The sequence below is a fragment of the Priapulus caudatus genome, unplaced genomic scaffold, assembly GCF_000485595.1.
Source record: "Priapulus caudatus unplaced genomic scaffold, Priapulus_caudatus-5.0.1 Scaffold727, whole genome shotgun sequence".
Classification (NCBI taxonomy): Eukaryota; Metazoa; Priapulida; class Priapulimorpha; order Priapulimorphida; family Priapulidae; genus Priapulus; species Priapulus caudatus.
The window spans coordinates 94,812-117,493 of NW_014577788.1; the positions used below are offsets into that span (position 1 = coordinate 94,812).

At 41.3% G+C, this 22,682-nt stretch overlaps 2 protein-coding genes across 2 annotated transcripts in view; one reads left to right on the forward strand and one right to left on the reverse strand.

Moving 5' to 3' along the window:
* Positions 1 to 11,337, forward strand: part of LOC106813112 — a 13,241-nt gene extending 1,904 nt beyond the window's left edge. The window contains exons 2-7 of the mRNA XM_014817168.1: positions 7,598 to 7,726; positions 8,083 to 8,128; positions 8,709 to 8,750; positions 10,099 to 10,170; positions 10,577 to 10,690; positions 11,108 to 11,337. Of these exons, the coding sequence (XP_014672654.1) occupies positions 7,643 to 7,726; positions 8,083 to 8,128; positions 8,709 to 8,750; positions 10,099 to 10,170; positions 10,577 to 10,690; positions 11,108 to 11,112 (363 nt within the window). The 5' untranslated portion in view covers positions 7,598 to 7,642 and the 3' untranslated portion in view covers positions 11,113 to 11,337. The remainder of the gene's footprint in view (positions 1 to 7,597; positions 7,727 to 8,082; positions 8,129 to 8,708; positions 8,751 to 10,098; positions 10,171 to 10,576; positions 10,691 to 11,107) is intronic.
* Positions 11,338 to 16,904: 5,567 nt separating this feature from the next.
* On the reverse strand, positions 16,905 to 20,021 carry LOC106813111. The gene has a single exon (XM_014817167.1). It carries the CDS (start codon positions 20,019 to 20,021, stop codon positions 16,905 to 16,907), a length of 3,117 nt encoding a protein of 1,038 aa, XP_014672653.1.
* Positions 20,022 to 22,682: the final 2,661 nt, after the last annotated feature.

The following is a 22,682-nucleotide window of genomic DNA, read 5'->3' on the forward strand; positions in this document are numbered from 1 at the left end:
TCTTGTTCTCATGCTGCGGTCCAATGTTCTGGCGAGCATTCTCCGTAGAAAGTTATAACAATCATCTGCCTGTCGGTCGTTGTCCGTTTGAAGGCGATGGCGGTGAGTTCGTCCTGAATTCAGGGACCTTTGAAGAGAAATGAAAGCAGACGAGAATGAATGTCAGACGGTCATTTGTTCCGAGCGCTTAGTTGTACGCGACTGCAAGTTGCTTGGCACGTGGCGAATCTTTAACTCGAAAATGGCATACATAACAGTGGAAATTGACCAACGCGCAACAAAACTTCCAAAAACGTTATAAAAAGCAAAACGTCTAATGATGAGATCTAAAACGCTTGCCAAAAATATTTCGATTTATAATTAATAGACATTCCTGAACGCCATTGTGATTGTCATTGCTATGAAATTTTATGGCTTTTCGTACATTTCTATTGTTTAACGTATTCATGAAAAATAATGAAAAATAGACCTTACTGATCAGTTTCGCGCTTCCGCTATGTAAGTTGTTTCTAAACAGTCGGATATTATAGATATACTTTGCTATAATATATTCCTTATGAAGCACGTGTACTTACAGATCATGTCATCTGGTACGTGATCCGCGAGTTGTGTTTTCAGCTGCTGTTTTGGCCTAGTGTCCCTTCAGACCGGTATCCTAACGATAGAATGCCTACAATTGTTAACGACGTGCTATCGCGACATCAATATATATATACCTAATGAACTGTACGATATTAATAATTAAAGTATCTGGTACCTGGTATTTGCCATTAGGCGGCACTATCGAGTTTCGATAGTGCGTGTTTTGTTTCGTTGTTTGCATGTTCGATTTACTGTTCATCATACGAACTAATACTCGAGCTCCCGACTCTGCAACGACACAACGCCTCACGGCGGTCAAGCTACCTTAGTCCCATTAGAATAAAATAATAGTAAATAAAAAAGAATTGATTAACAAACCAACGTTTTTAATGTTTATGTCACGTATGTCGCGCCTGAATAATCCACGTGAATGTCGTTCAAATTTACTGTGGCCAATAACACATAATGTCAGCCACACTCACACCACTGAAGCAGAAACGAACAAACGCCATGTTAAAAAAAGATTAATAAACAGCTGGCGTATGTGCGGTAGCGATTGTCTTTTTTAGAGAAGTATTGAATGGATTATCATACGATAGAGAATTACCAGATCAATACAGAGTACATAAACATCATGTTTTGGTAGTAAATGCAATTTGTGTTAATTGTATAATTCATTATTGAGCATGACCTGATATGTCCGTGTAATAGCACACTTCGTGTACGTGGGGCAAAAAGATATAATATGGTCCGAACGTAAAGCGGCAAAAATTGAATGTGTGGTTCTGGAACAAAAATGGTTCCGTCGAATCGGTAGTCCGAAATATAGTTACGCTTGGGAATAGTTACCACTTTCTCACAAACATGCAAAGCCAAATTATACATATACGCTTATAATGATTATAATGTGAGTTTGCTGTTTTTAAATATTATGGACACTCTACGAAGAGGTTTAATTAAACAACATATAAGCACGAATAAAGCACGAATTTATTCCAGCAATAAAGCATTCAAAAATGAAGTGACATAAAGGTTGACACTCGTGAATACACTTCACGGATTAGCTGGTGAATTAGGTTCACCTCCGCACTTACAGCCCTCTTAGTCTTCACTAATAATTAGATAATAAGCTGGCTAATTAATTGTTTGTTCTTGAGCAGAATGAAGCTTCTTTGAAAGCAGTCCTTAGCTCCATTGCGTGTGGTATTTTGATCATGCATTGGTGATTTTTCAAAATTTAATCACAAATGGTTTTATAAAGCAATTAGATGAATTCACGAGTTGAAAAGAATAACATCATACTAAATTTTCACAGTAAACAAAGCTACGTCACTGTAGTGATTTGAAACATAATTAGTGATTAAACAATCGCCGTAGTGCCACCTGGTGGCGATTAACGGGACAAGAAATGCGTTTTTCGCCTGTAATGTACTAATATCAGTCATGAGCTATTTCGCTTAGCAAACTTGATCAAACCTTCAACTAAACTGTTCAAAGAATAAAATATTAGCTAAATGTTATAATTTTAGGGGGACTTTACTAAGACAATCCCATTGAGCTCTCTTTTGGCAGGATGTAGTAACCTATATGATCAAAGAAAGTTAGCTTTAATCATTAAATAATAATAAAAACTATTATAGAAAATAGGGAGCAAACGGTAAAGGAAGCATGTTTATTTACCTAACAAAAAATTCAACATTTCACTTATATTAAAAAATATTTACGCCCCAAAGATATTACCATGGATATTCATCATAATAAAGCAATTAAGAAGCGGCAATGAGTGTAACGGGGCCAAACCCGAAAAAGAAAAAAAAAAAAAGCAAAAAAAAAAAAATAGAATAAGCACGGCGTCGTTATGCAAAGGTACAAGAAGGAATGCGTGCAAGCATAACACAACTCAGCAGTAGTTAATGTTAGCATTCATGATATATAAGGCGCTAACTATATATACAATCAAAGAAGCGTATAAAAGAAGGCGCTTACTTATCTGGCTCTGATAACATGGCGTTGTATTACACTAGTTTTATCGCTATTCGTCCGATGACCCAGAACATTCGACGCTCGGCGTTTGCAAAACGTTAATTATAGAAAAATAAGGGACCTTCGACTTATGTCGTGTATATATTTTGCTTAACTTATGGCAATGTACGCCGCACACTAAGATAATAATTTCTGCAGAAAAACGAGTCTAAATGTTGGCAGAAATGTTTAAGCGGCATATATTATTGATGTGTAAGCAATACGCCTATAGCACGTCCACTTCGTTTTGCGTTTTGATCCATCGATCATGCTGACGACAAAACCGAAATTAGTGAATGTTATTGTATTTCAGCTGCGTCCCAACACGTAAACGTTTATAATATAATGTTCCATGTTAAATCCGCATACATTTAAGTTGCACGCTGCGTTGAAACTGTAAATTCTAGCTAATCGGATAATCGTAAAAATGGCGATTGCTTTTTCTTGTAATAAAATAAACCAAGTAAATATCTTGTACAAAATGTCGAATCTATAAATGAGAATTTAACCAATTCGCCAGTGAATCCTTTTATAAAATGCAAGCTTATAACCCTTGACGAATGACTCGATTCGTAAATGTTATATATATAAACGTCAATAATACTCGATAGAAGAATACGATGAATAAATCAGGTATTTAACACGTAACGGGTTGCGCTGTCGTCCTTGTGGTGAACGTCATTAGGAGAACAGCCACGGCACAAACGGATAATGCTCTCAAAATATGTTCAGAACATTCTATCTCGGGTATCGTTGCTGGCCTCTTAATGATTTCTATCGATCTGCCGCGGAAGCCGAAGGCGGGAAAAGGTCGTCATTATCGTATTATAAAGGTCGTCGCGATATTAAAAGTCGTCATTATCGTAGATAGGCTGTCGGCCGTGCTCAGCATCGCTACACTCAAGTAAAGTTTCTGGCCGCCTATCGTTTATCAAATTCTTAATGGCAATTAGGCGAGAACTGAGAGCTCGCAAACAGCTCGCAAACGCAGCATCCGGCGCCCTCATCGACAAATCTCAATGCATGCATAATCTGCAGATAGATAATAAGATAGATAGATAGATTAGATAGACGCATGGATAGATAATAGATAGATAGGTAAGATAGATAGATAGAGTAAGATCAGATAGATAGATAGATAGATAGATAGGATAATAGATAAGATAGATGATAGATAGATAGATAGATAGATAGATAATAGACAGACAGGATAGCAATAGATAGATAGATAGGAATTAGATAAGAGAGAGAGAGTTAGTGTATGTGTGTGAGAGAGAGAGAGACCTAGTATGCAGAATGCCGTACTTGTTTTCTTGTTTCATGTTGTTGTTCGTTGCATTACGTTCAGTGCACTGCAAGCCCTGGGAATGACAATCGCCATCTTGTATGTACTAGACTGACACCAAACGTCGCCGTGGCTGATTCCAACTCGTTCTCAACGACTTGTTGTTCCAGTCTAATGTTCCAATTAGTCCGGGAGCCATGGGGTCATACCCTGCACTGAGAGTTAAAGTTTTTTCTTTGCTGATTCTTGTAGACTAGGTGTTGGTCTTCACTTTCTAGGTGGATGACCACCCGTCACCCTTGAGCAATTTTCTATATTAACCCTTTTGTGTTGAGAGCGTCAACTAAAAAATTGGCGAAAAATTAGGGGTGGGGAAAACAAAAAGTCTAGTAGATCTGTTGTTTTTAAAGCTAATAGATCATGTGACCACTCAAAATGTTGGTATTTAAGAGCTCTTTCTAATGATAGGTGAATAATAAGGTCACTAAAGGTCAAAAGGTTACAAATGTTTTACCTTCCTCGAAATCTTAAATATTGCTTTTAGCACCCCTGTCTTGGCCAAGAACAGGCTCTAATGGTGCTTTTTACCCCTAAATTTGTTCAAGGAGATGCCCTGCTATCATTTTAAACCGCCCATGTTCAAATATGTTGAATGTTGACCAACCTATTACAAAAGAAAGACAAGTGATGTGCTAAAATAGCTGTTTTTATTACCCAAAAGTTGATAACGCTTACAGTAATCAGATATGTCGATCTAGAGCAACCATATTGCTCCACGTACCACATATTGCAATGGGGAAAGTCAAGAGGCTTAGTCCTAGATTGTGGCATATTTTGCCAAACTTACAGGGTCAAAGGTCATACAAGTACACAAGTTAACTGCAGTCAGTTGTTTTGATTAACTGACTGGCATCATTTTAAATAACCAGCCCATAGGTAGCTCCATTATATTTCGTTTTTTTTTAAATGAATTCTCATTAATACTTGATATTTTCATAAACTAGGCATGCTCTATGTCAAATGTTGGCACTCGTCTACTATTGTCTCAGGCGAAATAAAGAATATGGTAGTCCCATTTTTGGTAAGAAGTGTTTCAGTTCCAACTCTAGCCATCAGCCTTCTCTAGAACAACCAATGCTGTAGCAAGCACAAAACATCGTGCATGGTAAGTGACCAATATCTTTGCTGCATGAACACTTTCTTGAGCATGGACGATCACCAGAACAACCACATTTCATCAAGCGAAGGATATATTCTGGGGCACAAAAGGCATTTTCTGGAAGCGTGACAGGTGTGAGTGTCTTTGTGTCCTTTTCCTTCATCCATCCAAATTCCTCTAGGTCCAACAGAGGGGGATTGTTTTCCTGAAGTGATCGCCAAAGAATGGCTTGGTAGTGTGCACGTTTTACATTCTTCAGTCGTAGGTGGCAGTGAACATAGTTTGGGAGACGAGGTGACGCCCTTGCCATTTTTAGCAGACCAAAGCTGAATGCGAACCTGTGACATGTCCATTTTTCTTGCCATAGCAAGCTGATACGAATGTTGTGGCTTGGTTGTAGACATCAGCAAGTTCAGCAGTTACGTCACCAACTGCAGACAAGGTGTGGCCAGCCCTAAGAACTCTGATTACAGTTTCGTTACCAATTTCGAAGTATGTGGCAACCGTGTCGCAACCTGAAAGGGCGTGAGCTTGAAGGAGATTTTGAGCGATCATCTGGTGTTTTTTTGCTGTCTCACCAATGTCAATCACCGTCCTACCTTTCACTGGTAATTCCATAATGACTGGGACTTTGTGGTCACTTCGATCATAATAGTAGACTAGTAGGACAAACACATCTGTGTCATCAGACATCACTTTAATGGATTTCCCTTCTCTACTGCACCGCAATACTTGTTGGACAATAATATTGTCCGCTTCCTCATGGGTCATTGTGAGGTCATGACGTCTTCTGATCCCATCATTTTGAATTTCAAGTGGAGTGTTGCTTTCCGCTGTGATAACTAGCTTGTGTATGCCGGTGCTGTTTGTGTGGAAGATCCTGTCCTGAGACAGTTCATCATAGATGATCTGGATGATCTGTTTCTTGTTTTCAGTGACAGTCAGTCCAACTTTCTGTGCTGGCAGGGTTGTCTTAAGCTTGAGATGGAAGACTCTACTGGCGCCGGCCTCTCTTCCTCCCCTGGCCACAGATTTCGTGCTAAAATCTCTGTAATGGTCGAATACTAGGTACACCTCATAATCCTTCAAGAGTCTTTGAATACGTTCCTTCACATTTGAAACATAATCCTCAACTGTACCACCCTTTGGCCAGTAGATCACCCAAAGCAAAGCAGAACCGTCCATCACCATCACATCAGTCATGCCTGTTTTTCTACTCGATACTTCTACTTGGAGACTCTTCTTTAGCTGTGACTTGTTTGTGGCAATCCTCATCCCATCAGTGGTAAACATCAATGTTGGCACTGGTGCAAGTTCATGGGAGAGAACATGCTTAATATCAATATCCCGCGAAGTGGATAGCAGTCCAATGACCCGTGCATAAATGGCATTTAAGTCCGTAATCTTGTTGTCCCCAATGGATACTCCCTGCTTCCTCACAGTCATTGTAACAACCCTCTTGGGAATGGTTCCATAAAACCTGTCTGGCCATTTTGTTTCAAATTCCTCCATCTGTTTCTTTCCAATATGAACGGAGTTCTGGACATTGACCTCAGCTTTGCCAATTTGCCCAGTTAATTTACGATACTATCCCTTCTGGGTGGTTTGCAGGGTCCATGGGGTCAATGCACATCTCTAGCTTTCTGCGGATAACAATGTTTTGTGCTTGCTACAGCATTGATTGTTCTAGAGAGGGCTGATGGTTAGAGTTGGAACTGAAACACTTCTTACCAAAAATGGGACTACCATATTCTTTATTTCGCCTGAGACAATAGTAGACGAGTGCCAACATTTGACATAGAGCATGCCTACTTTATGAAAAGATCAAGTATTAATGAGAATTTATTTAAAAAAAACGAAACCTATGGGCTGGTTATTTAAAATGATGCCAGTCTGTTAATCAAAACAACTGACTGCAGTTAACTTGTGTACTTGTATGACCTTTGACCCTGTAAGTTTGGCAAAATATGCCACAATCTAGGACTAAGCCTCTTGACTTTCCCCATTGCAATATGTGGTACGTGGAGCAATATGGTTGCTCTAGATCGACAGATCCGATTACTGTAAGCGTTATCAACTTTTGGGTAATAAAAACAGCTATTTTAGCACATCACTTGTCTTTCTTTTGTAATAGTTTGGTCAACATTCAACATATTTGAACATGGGCGGTTTAAAATGATAGCAGGGCATCTCCTTGAACAAATTTAGGGGTAAAAAGCACCATTAGAGCCTGTTCTTGGCCAAGGCAACTATCTATCTATCTATCTATCCATGCGTCTATCTATCTATCTATCTATCTATCTATCTATCTGCAGATTAGCATGATGACATTTGTCGATGAGGGGCGGATGGCGTTTGCGAGCGTTTGCGAGCTCTCATTCTCCGCTAATTGCATTTAAGAATTGATAAACGATGAGGCGGCCAAGAAATTTACTTGAGTGAGATGCGAGCACGGCCGACAGCCTATCTACGATAATGACGACTTTTAATAACGACGACGATTTAATAATACGATAATGACGACCTTTTCCCCGCCTTCGCTTCCGCAGGCAGACGATAGAAATATTAAAGCAGCAACGATACCCCGAGATAGAATGTCTGAACATATTTTGAGAGCATTACTGTTGTGCGTGGCTGTTCTCCTAATGACGTCACCACCAAGGACGACAGCGCAACCCGTACGTGTTAAATCTGATTTATTCCATCGTATTCTTCTAATCGAGTATTATTGAGTTTATATATATAACATTACGAATGGGTCAAATTCGTCAAAGTTATAACTTGCATTTTATAAAAGGATCATGGCGAATTGGTTAAATTCTCAATTTAATAAGTTGACATTTTGTACAAGTATTTACTGGTTTATTTATACAAGAAAAGAATCGATTTTTACGATTATCGATAGTAGAATTTACACGTTTCAACGCAGGTGCAACTAAATGTATGCGATTTACATGGAACATTACTATTGTAAACGTTTACGTGTTGGACGCAGTAAATAAATAACATTCACATAATTTCTGTTTGTCGTCAGCATGATCGATGGATCAAAACCGAAAACGAAGTGGACGGTGCTAAGGGTATGCTTACACATCAATAATATTGCCGCTTAACATTTCTGCAACATTTAGACTCGTTTTCTGAGAAATTATATCTTAGTCGTGGTACATGCTAAGTTAACAAAATATACACGACATAAGTCGAAGTCCCATTTATAATTAACGTATTTTGCAAACGCCTACGTCGAATGTTCATCGCCGAATAGCGATAAAACTAGTGTACATACAACGCATGTTATCAAGAGCAGATAAAGAAGGCCTTCTTTATACGCTCTTGATGTTATATATAGTAGCGCCTTATATATCATGATGTAACATTAACTACTGCTGAGTTGTGTTATGGCTGACGCCATTCCTTCTGCTACCCTTTGACACTACGACGCCGTGCTATTCTAGGGCATTTGCGCCCGTTACACTCATTGCGCTTTTAATTGTTAATAATTATGATGATATCCCATGAAATATTTGGGTAAATATTTTTTAATATAAGTGAATGTTGAATTTTTGATCAGTAAATAAAATGTTCCTACCGTTTGCCTCCTATTTTCTATAAAGTTTTTATTTTATTTAATGATTAAAGCTAACTTTCTTTATCATATAGGTTACTACATCCTGCCAAAGAGAGCTCAATGGATTGTCTATAGTAAGTCCCCCTAAAATTATAACATTTGTAATTTTTATTCTTTGACAGTTTAGTTGATATGTCAAGTTGTAGCGAAATAAGCTCACTGACTGATTATACATTACAGGCGACAAAACGCATTTCTTGTCCACGTTATCGCCACCAGGTGGCACTACGCGATGTTTAATCACTAATTATGTTTAAATCACTCAGTGACTGCTTGTTATACTGTGAAATATTTGTATGATGTTATTCTTTTCAACTCCGTGATTATTAATTGTTAATAAAACCATTGTGTGATAATTTTGAAAAAATCCCCATGCATGATCAAATAACCACACGCAATGGAGTAAGACTGTCAAAGAAGTTCATTCTGTCAAACAAACAATCTAATTAGCCAGCTATTATCTAATTATTAGTGAAGACTAAGAGGGCTGTAAGATGCCGGAGGTAACCGTATTCACCAGCTAATCCGTGAAGTGTATTCACGAGTCAACTTTGTCACTCATTTTGAATCTATTGCTGGAATAAATTGGTGTTTATCGTCTTATATTTGTTTAATTAAACTCTCGTAGAGTGTCCATACTTTTAAAACAGCAAACTCACATTATAATCATTATAAGCGTATATGTATAATTCTGCTGCATGTTTTGTGAGAAAGGGTAACTATTCCCAACGCGTAATATATTTCGGACTACCTATTCGACGGAAGCATTTTTGTTCCAGACCACATTCAATTTTGACCGTTCAGCTTCGGACCATATTAATTTTTGCCCACGTAACGAGCTGGCCTATACACAGGCATATCGGTCATCTCAATAATAGAATGATAGCAAATAAACACAAATTGCATTTACTACCAAAATCATGATGTTTATGTACTCTGTATTGTCTGGTAATTTCACGGAAATTCCATTCAAATACTTCTCTAAAACAGACAATCGTACCGCACATACGCCACTGTTTATTAGATCTTTTTTAACATGCGTTTGTTCGTTTCTGTTCAGTGGTGTGAGTGTGGTGACATTATGTGTTATTGAGCAGTAATTGAACGACATTCACGTGGATTATCAGGCGACATAGTGTACATAAACATTAAAACGTTGGTTGTTAATACAATTCTTTTTTATTTACTATTATTTTATTCTATGGACGTGTAGGTAAGCGTGTGTCGTGAGAGTCGGGGCTCGAGTATAGTTCGTATGAAACAGTAAATCGAACATGAACAACGAACAAACACACTATCGAAACGTAGTGCGCCTAATGGCAAATACCAGACACAGATACTTTAATTATTAATAATTCGTAAGTCATTAGTATATATAATGATGTCGCGAAGCGTCTACAATGTAGTCATTCTATCGTTCAGATACCGGTCTGAAGGGACATGGCAAACGCGATGAAAACACAATCGCGGATCACGTACCAATTGACATGATCTGTAAGTACACGTGTTTAAGAATACTATTATAGAAAGTTCAATATATAATCACTGTTAGAAACAACTTAATACGGAACGGAAACTGTCAGTAAGGTCTTTCTTATTAATTTTTTCATGAATAGTTAACAATAGAAATGTACGAAAGCATAAATTCAATAGCCCAATGACATCACAATGCGTCAGAATGTCTATTAATTTAATCGAAATATTTGGCAAGCGTTTTAGATCTCATCATAGCGTTTTGTTTTATAACGTTTTGGAAGTTTGTTGCGCGTTGGTCATTTCCCACTGTTTGTATGCATTTTCGAGTAAAGATGCGCACGTGCCAAGCAACTTGCAGTCGTACAACAAGCGCGGTAAAAATGACCGTCTGACATTCTTCTCGTCTGCTTTCATTCTCTTCAAGCGTCCCTGAATCAGGACGACTCACCGCCATCGTTCAACGACAACGACCACAGGCAGAAGATGTTTAACTTTCTACGGAGAATGCTCGCAGAACAGACCGCAGCTGAGAACAAGGGTGAGCGCACAGCCGACTGGTAAACATCTATTTCAACGCGTGACATTTACCGTGTACTCTAAATTTTCACTTATTAATGTTTAGAACCGGAAAACGCGCATTAGCCCCAGGTTTCGCTGCGAGTGCGGCAAATGTCACTCTTTGCTTTAATGCCGTATGATCGGCCGTGCTCATTGTCTTCCATTACAGCAGAGGAAAAGCACACGCGAATTCCTCACGACAAACTTCAACTACGACAAATACTCTACCATGTCGTCTTTAGCATACGACAAATGTCGGTTGAATTTGCTGACGAGATGTTTAAAATAACAGACAGTCTTGTCTATGATGTTATTCTTTAAATAATGGTTAGTGTAAACAACAGATTTATAATTAGAGGGTCGACACAAAACAACAATTTTAACTCTTCAATTTCAGAATGACCTTGAGAGGGAACATGACGTGTCTGATCTCACATGAGCCGATCTCGAAAAGCGGTTACGCAAGTTTTGTCATTTATTCACGTTTTTTCCAATTTCAACCCGTTATATTCTGATTTAGTTATACTAGCAGATATACCCGTACAACCACCAAATCTTGCCTTAAAATATAAACTTCATGTAAGTGACACAGTTGAAGTTAAATATTTCATGCAACTGAAAAGAAAACAGAAACAATAAAACCCGGTGTTGCCCGGGAAATAAACGCTCAGTTGGTGACCACTTGGTTGAAAGAAAAATACCCAAAAAATATCTATCTATATATCTATCTATCTATATATTTATCTATTTATCTATCTGTCAATCTCTCTCTCTCTCCTCTCTCTCTCTCTCGCTCCCCTCTCTTTTCTTCTCTGCTCTCATCTCTCTCTCTCTCTCTCTCTCTCCTCTCCTCCTCATATAGATATCCTAGTATATTACATAATCCACTATCGACTGTTAGTATGCTAATATGTATGGTATGGTAGATGTATGTATGTATATGTATGTCTTATGTATGTATGTATGATTTAATCGTAGTATGGTAGGTATGTTATGGTAGTTACGTAGATGTATGTATGTATGTGATGTATGTAATGATGAGTATGTATGTATTATGGTGTGTGTGTGTGTGTGTGGGATTGTGTGGTGGTGTGTGTGGTGTGAGTGGTGTGGTGTATGTGGGTGTGTGTGTGTTTTGCGGCGTGCCGCGCGTGCGTGCGGCGTGGCGTGCGTCGCGTGCGTGCGTGCGTGCGTGGCTGGCGTGCGACGTACGTACGTACGTACGAAAATAATTATGTATGTAGGTATGTATGTATGCAATCTATCTCTCTACTACCTATATCTATTACTATGTATATCTAGCTTATGTATACGATTTATTTGATGCATATCTACTGCTACTGAGTTACAGTAAAGGCAAGTCAGTGCCTGAAGCCTGTTTTTAGTCCGGGTAGCCATGGGTCAACCCTGCACTGAAGTTAAAGTGGTTGCTTTGCTGATTCTTGAGAGCTAGGTGTCTGGTCTACACTTGTCTAGGTGGATACCACGCCGTTCGACCCTTGCAAATTTTCGTATAGTTAACTCCTTTTGTGTGAAGAGCGGTCCAACTAAAAAATGGCGAAAATAGGGGTGGGGAAACAAAAAGTCTATAGATCGTTGTTGTAAGCTAATAGATCATGTGACCACCTCAAAATGTGGTATTAAGAGCGTCTGTCTAATGATATGTGAATAATAAGGCACTAAAGTTCAAAAGGTACAAATGTTTACCTTCCATCGAAATCTAAATATGCGCTTTAGCAACCGCCTGTCTTGGCCACGAACAGCTCTAAATGGTGCTTTTTACCCCTAAATTGTCAAGGAGATGCCCTGGCTATCATGAAACCGCCCCATGTTCAAAATATGTTGAAGGTGACCAAACCTATTACAAAAAGAAAGATCAAGTGAATGCTAAAAAAGCGTTTTATACCAAAAAGTGAATAACGCTACAGTAATCAGAATAGTCGCATCTAGAAGCAACCAATGGCTGAACCACGATACCCACAATATGGCAATGGGAAAGCCAAGAGGACTATCCCTAAGATTGTGAGCATATTTTGCCCCAAAGCTTACAGGGTCAAAAAGGTCATACAAGTACACAAGTTAACTGGCAGTCAGTGTTTTGAATTAAACTGACGGCATTCCATTTTATAACGACTGGCTGTCCTGGCCCCGCCGCTGACCATGGCCCATAGGTAGTCCATTATATTTCGTTTTAAATGCAAATCTCATGAATCTTGATATTTTCATAAACTAAGGCACCTATGTCTCAAAATGTGGCACTTCGTCTAACTATCGCCAGCGAACTAAAAGAAATGGTAGTCCCGCATTGTTGTAAAAGTGTTCAGTTCCCAACTCTAGCCATCAGCGCTCGCCTAAGACAAGCCAATGCGTAGCAAGCACAAAACATCGTGCATGGTTAAGCTGACGCAATACTTTGCTCGCATGAACAACTTTCTTGAGGCAGGGACGACACCAGAACAACCCACATTTACAAGCGAAGCGATATATTCCTGGGGCACAAAAGGCAGTTCTGAAAGCTGACAGGTGTAGAGTAGTCTTGGCTGTCCTTGTTTCCTTCATCCATGGCCAAATTCCTCAGGTCAACAGAGGGGTGTTTCCTGAGTGAATCGCCAAAGAAATGCTTGTAGTGTGCACCTTATCATCTCTCAGTCGTAGGTGGCAGTGAACATAGTTTGGAGACAGGTGACCGCCCTTGCCCCATTTTAGCAGACCAAAGCGAATCCAACGCCGGTGACATGTCCATTTTTCTGGCCAACGCAAACGTCTGCAAGACGAATGTGTGCCTGGTTGTAGACTCAGCAGTTCAGGCAGCTTACGGCATCCAACCTGCAGACACACGGTGCAGCCCTAGAGAACTCTGACTTATATTTCGAGTTACCAATTTTCGAAGTAGCTGCAACCGTGTCGCAACCTGAAAGGGCGTGAGCTTGAAGAAGACTGTTGAGCCGAGCATCTGGTATGTTTTGCTGTCCTCACCAAAGTCAAATCACCGTCCTACGCCACCTCTCACTGGTAATTCCAAATGACTGGGACTCACTTGAGTGGTCACTTCGAGATCATAATAGAGACAGTAGGACAAACACATGCGTGTGGTCATCAGACATTCACTTCATATGATCCCCAAATCTCTACTGCAGCTCCGCAATACTGAGTTGACAATAATAGTGCCCGCTCCTCATGGGTCATTGGTGAGGTCATGACGTCTCTGATCCATCATTGAATTTAAAGTGGAGTGGTTGCTCTTCCGCTGTCGAATAACAGCGGGTGTATGCACGGGGCCGGTTGTGTGAAATCCTGGTCCTGAGACAGTTCATGACATAGATGAATCTGATGATCTGTTCTTGTTTTCAGGACAGCAGCTCCAACTTCGTGGCTGGCAGGGTTGTCTTAAAGCTTGCCAGATGGAAGACTCTACCACTGGCGGCCGGCGCTCTCTCCTCCCCTGGCCACAAGATTCGTCGGCTAAAATCTCTGTAATGAACACGAATAACTAGGTACACCTCATAACCTTCAAGAGTCTTTGAATACTTCCTTCACATGTTGAAACATAATCCTCAACTGACGAGCGCCTTCGGCGCAGTAGATCACGCCAAAGCAAAGCAGAACCGTCATCATCCATCACACAGTCATCGCCTGTTCTTTTGTTTCTAACTCGAGTACTCTAACTTGAGCGGCCTCGGACTCTTCTTTAGCTGGACTTGGTTGTGGCAATGCCTCATCCACATGTCAGTGGGAAACATCAATGTGGACACTGGTGCAGAGTTCATGTGGAGAGAACATTGCTTAATATCAAATATCCCGCGAAGTGGAATGCAGTCTCCAATGACCCGTGCATAAATGCATCTTAAAGGTCCGTAATCTGTGTCCCATATGGATACTCCTGCTTCCTCACAAGTCCATGAACAACCGCTCTTGGGAATGGCCAGAAAACCTCTGTCTGGCCATTTGTTTCAAATTCCTCCATCGTCTCCAATAACGGAGTCCTGGAACATTGACCTCCTTTGGCCAATTGCCCAGTTATTACGATACAGATCCGCTTCTGGGTGGTTGCAGGGCCAATGGGTCAATTGCACCATCTCTAGCTCTGGCGGATAACAACTGTTGGAGAGCTTGCTTACAGCATTGAGGCGAGAGAGGGCTATGGTTAGAGTTGGATATGAAACACTTCTTACCGAGAGAATGGACTCCCCATATTCTAATTTGCCTGTAAGACAAAGTAGACGAGCTGCCAACATTTGACATGAGTCATGCCTACTTATGAAAAGATCAATCGTATAATGAAATTAGTTTTAAAAAAACACGAAAACCTAGTGGGCTGGTATTTTAAAATGATGCCAGTCTGTTAATAAAAACAACTGACTGCAGTTAACTTGACTTGTATGACCTTTGACCCTGTTAAGTTGGCAAAATTATGCCACCAATCCAGACTAACCTCCTTGAACTTCCCCAGTGTGCAAATATAGGTACGTGAGCAATTAAGGGTTGCTCTAGATCCGACAGATCCGATTACTGTAGCGTTATCAACTTTGGTAATAAAAACAGTATTTCAGCACATCAGCTTGTCTCTATGGTAAGAGTTTGTCGCCCAACATCAACACATATTGTGAACATGCCGGTAAAATGATAGCAGGGCATCTCCTTGGAACCAATTTAGGGGTAAAAAGCACCAATAGAGCCTGTGTGTCTTGGCAGCCAAGGCAGCGGCGAGCTAGAAAAGCAATATTCAGGATTTGCGAGAAAGGTTTCAGATAATGTGTGACCTTTTGACCTCTAGTGACCTCGATTATTCAATCGAATCAGGTAGAAAGAGCTGCTAAATAGCCAACATTTGAGTGTCACATGCCATTAGCTTAAAAACAGCAACGAAGATCTTAGTAGACTTTTGTTCCCGCACACGGTGCCTAATTTTCGGCCAATTTTTGAGCGTTGACGCTCTCGCACACAAAAGGTTAATACAGAAAATTGCTAGAGGACGGGATGGTCGAATCTACCTAGAAAGGAACGACCATGACACCTAGTCTAACAAAAATCACAAAGAAAGAAAAACGGTCAGACTCTCAGTGGCAGTTCCGCCCAGAAATCGGGTTTGGCTCGCCGCACTATTCGACTGTTGTTTGAATCTTGCTTGCGACACGGGCCAGTAAATTGTTGCGCATGGGCGCGCGCTGCATGGGCGCGCTGCAGCAAGGGCCAGGTAATTGCGCCGCCGGTCAGGGCGCGCATGCAGCAGGGCGAGTATTTGCTGGCTGCTGCTGCGCTGCTGCTGCTGCAGCCGCGCCCAGGGCCAGTATTGGCTGCTGCAGGCCGCGCTACAAGCAGGGCCAGTATTTGCCGCTGCTGCTGGAGCGCTGGCTGCAGGGGCCAGTATATTTTCCCGTTTCCCCCGTGTTTTGGCTTGGATGACCTCGGAGGTCAAATCTAATGTGCCCATGACATTCAGCGTGCAAGGTTACATCTAATGGCTATCCTAGAGTGAACAATCACGGAGAAAAGCGATTTAAAAAAACCACGCACGCACGCACGCACGCACGCACGCACGCACACACGCACGCACACACACACACACACACACACACACACACACACACACACACACACACACAAGATTAGCCTGTTTATAGTAAGGATTATCGGTACCCATTGACAGTTACCGGCATATGTTTTAAAAGTACATGTTAATTAACAAATATCTTATGTTCCATGTAGCGCTTAGACTCAGTAATTCCTCAGAGTCGGTTTTCTGCTTTAATCGTTTATTACTTCGCTCTTTAGATTACTGTAATTTACAAACGATTCCCTATTCAGTACATCAGCATATACATGAATCTACGTTTACACAGTGCGCGTATTACCTAACATAACTCAAGCTCAGCTAAAACAACAATGTAAAGATAAGTAACAAATTCGTATAACATTTCTTTAACATAAATGAAGACGTTAAGTATCGTATTATGAGCATGAAAACTATGACTTACCATGTTTTAATAACATTTCTTTAACATAAATGAAGACGTTAAGTATCGTATTATGAGCATGAAAACTATGACTTACCATGTTTTATGGCTACGCTAACTTCACATAGCTACAGAGTACACTAACTTAACATATTTGCCACTGTGGCACGCTGCCTTGCCTTCTCCACCAGCCTCACACGTCAGCCAGCCACCTGGCATACCTGTATGAAGTACTACCAGTCATGTGATTACATGCGTGAGTCTCCCTCTATAGTCAGACTTAGCTTTAACTGAATTGGTAGCGTTTGTATCTTCCGTGGACACTTTAACTTGGTAGAACATGGCTTCAATATCAGCCATTACAGCAACTTTTTCTTGTCTAAAACGGAGCAAGACTCCAATCAGGCTATTGGTCAGATCAGGACCCTGTAACAGTCGACTGTTAAGTGATACCCCTTGGTGTGTAGCAGTGCAGTCGAAGACAACTCGAATTTTCCCTGGCTTTTTGGGGTGGTATACACCATGGTGGGGTATATACCACTCTCTTCCATCATTCTTGTGCAGCTCCCCTTCAGGTACCTTCTCTGCATAGCCCTTCTCAAGAATGGAGGACATGAAATCTTTGTAGTCAGATTGGAACTGCATGTCCTTCTCCAATTTCTTCTTTAGGCTCTTAAGCCGCTGCATTGCTTGAGCTCTATTGTTCGGCAGGACTTCGTCATCTTTACGAAATGGCAAGCGGATCTCATAATGGCCATCCACTAGTCTAATTGAGCTGCTAACCTTTTCTCTGAACCTCTTATCTTCTTGCGAGTCTTCTTTCTTATCATCAGTTATACTTTCAGGAAAGTCAAAATTGATCGAGCTTCTAACGAGATGATCAAGCTTCTTCATCTCATCCATCTCTCGTATAACTTCGACTCTGTTGACCAGGAACCGGTTAGGGTGTTCACTGACTGCTGTGACATCTACTCCACGCACTACATTCCACACAACCCAGCCTAGACGTGTCTTCGTTGCATGTGGACTGCCAGAAGGACCTGTTCTTATTTCCAGTGGAGTGTAAGCATCAGGAACATTGTTTCCTATGAGTAATCCGATTTCGCCCTGAATCTCAGGAAGGTTTATACCTTTCAGGTGCGGCCAATGCGCTATGTCCACTTGAGTAGGAATGTGACACTTAGACACGGGCATTCTAACATTCGTATATGTCTTAGGCAAGCATACTTCAAACTCTGCTTGCAGGTCACAGACTTCAATGCCTTTTACAGTATATGTAGACATCGTATGAGGCACGCCCATCGTGTCCAGAGTTATCTTCATCTTTCTTCCACTACCGCCGATCTCACGTAACAGGTCTTCAGTACAAAACGTAACGCTACTGCCCGGGTCCAGGAAAGCATACGTATCAACCGATTTCAAGCCATTCTTCATTTTCACTCTCACTGGTATAACTGCCATGGTACACTCTCCTTCACCGGTTATACGACGATTACAGGCATTTGCAGCAACGTACGCTCCTACCACATCCTTTCTCTCTACCTTCACCTTGCCATTGGGTCGAATGGCTACCTTATCCACCGGTGGTCGTGTCCAGGAAGTATGCAGCACACTCGGATGACGTCCATTGCAATGCGAGCACGATGCTATCATCCGACATTCCCTCCGTTGATGTCCAGGCTTAAGACATCCAAAACAGAGACCCTTTGACCTTAGAAAATCTATTCTTTCTCGTGACGGCAGCATGACCAACTGCTGGCAAGATTCAAGAACATGCTGGTCAGCCCCACAGTAAGTGCACGGACTGTTGAAGGAACTTCCTTTAGCTGTGTATACATCAGTGATATTAGTAGCAAAGCTTGCTCTCGAGCGTGCAGAACTAGACGTTTTCTGGCTGCGGCATGCTTCGCTATAATTACTGTAATTTCTATGGTGCGCCTCGTTAAGTGCAGCCTTCCCATACATGGGATCATTTGCTTTCTTTGCCTCCTGTTTTACGAGCTGTACCAACTGGTGGAACTTTACAACACCGTGGTTTTCTTTTGTCTGTAGGACGATACCTCGCCATTTGTCGTGGAAGTAATACGGCAACTTCATCAAGAGTTTCCTCATATTATCCGGGTACTCGAGTACTTTCACAGCTTCTATACTTAGAACGGCATTCTCGCACTCTGTTAAGAAGATGGAAAAATCACCCAATGCCTTGGCGTCATCTGCTTTGATCGTAGGCCATGTCAGGGCTTTTCTAATGAATGCATTAGCTATCACTTCCACATCGCCATATCGCTCTTCAAGTTCTTTCATAGCTGCCTGATATCCCTGCCTTGCGTCCAGGTGACTGAAACCAGACACTATCCTGTTGGCTTCTTCTCCCGTATACTGCTCCAGGAAATTCATTCTTTCCTCATCTGTATCTGTGTTGAGGACCACCTTGCTGTTGAATTGTCTCATGAACTTGCGGTAATCCATTAGATTGCCATCAAACCGTTTAATTTCAGAGGCTGGTTTCTGTAAATGCCTGTGCATAACTGAAGCAAACTGCGGAGCATTCGGGTTCAAGGCCGGCATTGACTGCTGAACGCTAGCATTGTCTGCGATTTCCAGGCGATTAAGTGCGGCACATTTTGCTTCTTCTATAGCAATCCCTGCAGCAAGCTCCAACTCCTCTTCATCAAACTTCAGCTGCAGTTTCGCCTGCTCCAAAGCTTGTCTCTTCTTTGACATGGAGACCCTCGCTAGTAGTTCCGCTCTCTTTTGTTCAGCTAACACCCTAGCAGATGATACGGAATTGGCGAGTGATGCGCTGCAGCTGGCCTTTGACCGCCTAGACCTTACTGACGATATCCCACTGATAATGGATTGGTTGTCGTCCTCTCTGAAATGCCCACTCGACTGTTTCAGCCGAACATTCTTTTTCCTGCGACTGAACCAATCTTCAACTGTAGACTTAAACGATCGTAGGCACTGGTCCCTTTCATTAAACCATTCTTCGTAATAATTATCTCGTTCTTCATCATCCAGCAGGGCACAATATTCGTCGTGAGCGTTGAAAAACTCTTCATAGCTTGCCATCCATTGGCTGTACTCATCTTTCATAGCACCATACTCTACATGTTCAGCTAGAAGTTTTTTCATTCGCTCCGTCCTGCTGTCTACCTTGCTGAACGTCTTATTTCTTCTTTTCTTTTTAGTTTCAATGGAGAATAATCTCCCCTTCTCTGTCTGCCTTTTAGGACGAGCGCCACGACCCTCAGCTCCACATACGTCCGTCCCTTGACCGCTTTCTGCACCCCTCGTGTCAGGTGCTGCCGAGTCATCTGATGCGGCAGATTTAGCTTCCTTTAAGACTGTCTCCATTTGGCCTGATTATAATTCTTGTGCAAAACATGTAATGTTGTAGCGCTTAGACTCTCGTAACCTCAGTAATTCCTGAGAGTCGGTTTTGTGCTTTAGTTGTTTATTACTTCGCTCTTTAGATTACTGTAATTTACAAACGATTCCATATTCAGTACATCAGCATATACATGAATCTACTTTTATACAGTGCGCGTATTACCTAACATAACTCAAGCTCAGCTAAAACAACAATGTAAAGTCTAGATAAGTAACAAATTCGTATAACATTTCTTTAACATAAATGAAGACGTTAAGTATCGTATTATGAGCATGAAAACTATGACTTACCATGTTTTAAGTTGAATTATTCACATTATCAGGAGTAGATAACAACATGAGTTTATTCTCTGTTTATTCCTGATTCGTGATGCTATAGCCATTAAAATACTGGTTAAAATTTGCTGTCTTGTACAACTATATCTGACCAAGGTAAGTTACCATTGAATCAATGCACTGCATTAGCTACAGTGCATACAGCAAGTTTCAGCTAGTAGACACTATACCTCATTATGTCTCATGACCAACAAGATGGCAAGTCTCAGTGTCGACAGCACGGGCCCTTATCACAATATCAGGGCCGGCACTGAGTATCATCTCATCCAACATTGAAGGTCTCTCAGGCGCCAAACAAGATCTTCTGGCTGACCTGTGTGTGAGAAACAAATGTGACATTCTTTGCCTTCAGGAGACACAACGCGGACCTTCACGCAATCGCCCACAAATCCCCGGAATGACCCTTATAGCAGAGAGACCACATAATCTATACGGAAGTGCGATTTTTGTACGTAATGGGCTAACTGTGGATAAGTCTTCTCTATCAGACGATGCTAACATTGAAGCTCTTACCATCGAGCTCATGGGGATCTCTGTCAGCTCTGTCTATAATTTATAAACCGCCACCTGAGATATTCGACCTTCCTCGCCAGGCTACTGATGGCCGTATCAATGTGGTTATAGGAGATTTCAATAGCCATAATGTTACCTGGGGATATGCAGAAACAGACGAAAATGGTGCACTTGTGGAAAGCTGGTCAGATGTGAATCAGCTGTCGCTTATACATGACGCAAAGCTCCCCTGCTCTTTCAACAGTTCCAGATGGAGGCGTGGATACAACCCTGACCTGGTGTTTGTTTCTACCAGCATTGCTGGCCAATGTGAGAAGGTTGTCCTGGACCCAATACCACACTCCCAACACCGGCCCATTGGGCTTAAAGTTAACGCCGTAGTTACACCTCGATCGGTACCTTTCCGCCGACGTTTCAACCTGAAGAAGGCTAATTGGGGGAAATTGGCTAAAGAACTCGGTGATGCAGTCTGGCACCTGCCTGCTCCACCTACTAACTATGACACCTTCATAAAGATGATCAAGAAATCATCTAGGAACAACATGCCTCGAGGATGCCGCACAAGTTGCATCCCAGGTCTGACGGGTGACTTCGAAGCACTTTTTGAGGACCATGCAGTCTTCACGAATGAAATTTCTAAACACTGGACCTTCGGTCCACCAAGCCAGCAAAATTTACTGGACCGGACTAAATTTTACTGGACCAATATTATTTTGACATTTTTGACAATAAAGAACAAAACATAACATTTCTTTAACATAAATGAAGACGTTAAGTATCGTATTATGAGCATGAAAACTATGACTTACCATGTTTTATGGCTACGCTAACTTCACATGGCTACAGAGCAGGGGCGGATCCAGGGGGGGGGGCGCCCCCTCTCCTTCCCACGCAAAGTGCCCTTTTTGCAAAAGTTGCCTTATTCAAAAAACGGTATGTTTTGCCGCTCGGCCTGTATCTGACAAGTATTTCACTCAGTCGGACCCACTGATCTCTACTATACTAACTGGATAGCTCTTAGCCTATCCACGCTCAACGTGAATGTGACGCCACCGCGCCACCTGCCGCCATCTTGCAACCACTCCTCAAAGCTGAATCTGCCGGTCTGGGCCCCACAACATTTCAAATGAAAAATAAGAAAATGCGACTTATTCTATTATTCAAATTAGCATGAAAAAAAACTTTGATCAATACTTAAGAGATTATATAAATATGGATATGTATATATCTAGATATATACAGCTAGAATGAAAGAGAACATATAGATATATATACTAGATATATACATATCCATATTTATATGATCTCTTAAGTATTGATCAAAGTTTTTTTTCATGCTAATTTGAATAATAGAATAAGTCGCATTTTCTTATTTTTCATTTGAAATGTTGTGGGGCACAGACCGGCAGATTCAGCTTTAAGGAGTGGTTGCAAGATGGCGGCCGGTGGCGCGGTGGTGTCACATTTGATAGGCTAAGAGCTATCCAGTTAATATAGTAGAGATCAGTGGTCGGACCCGATCAAGCACTCGTTTTTCTTAGAATATATATATTGGTCGGGCCCAGGAGTCGAGCCATACCATGCTCAAATCCAAAACGGAGAATCTAGGTCCAAAACTAACCGCTGCCTTTCTTAAACTGATGTTAGCAAGAGTAGATAATATAAGATATATATGTTATGTTATCTACTCTTGATGTTAGCAATACAGTGGCGGCGCCATGCAGCATGGCGCCACTGTACGGTCGCCTGTATAGATGCACTGGATGAGTTACATTA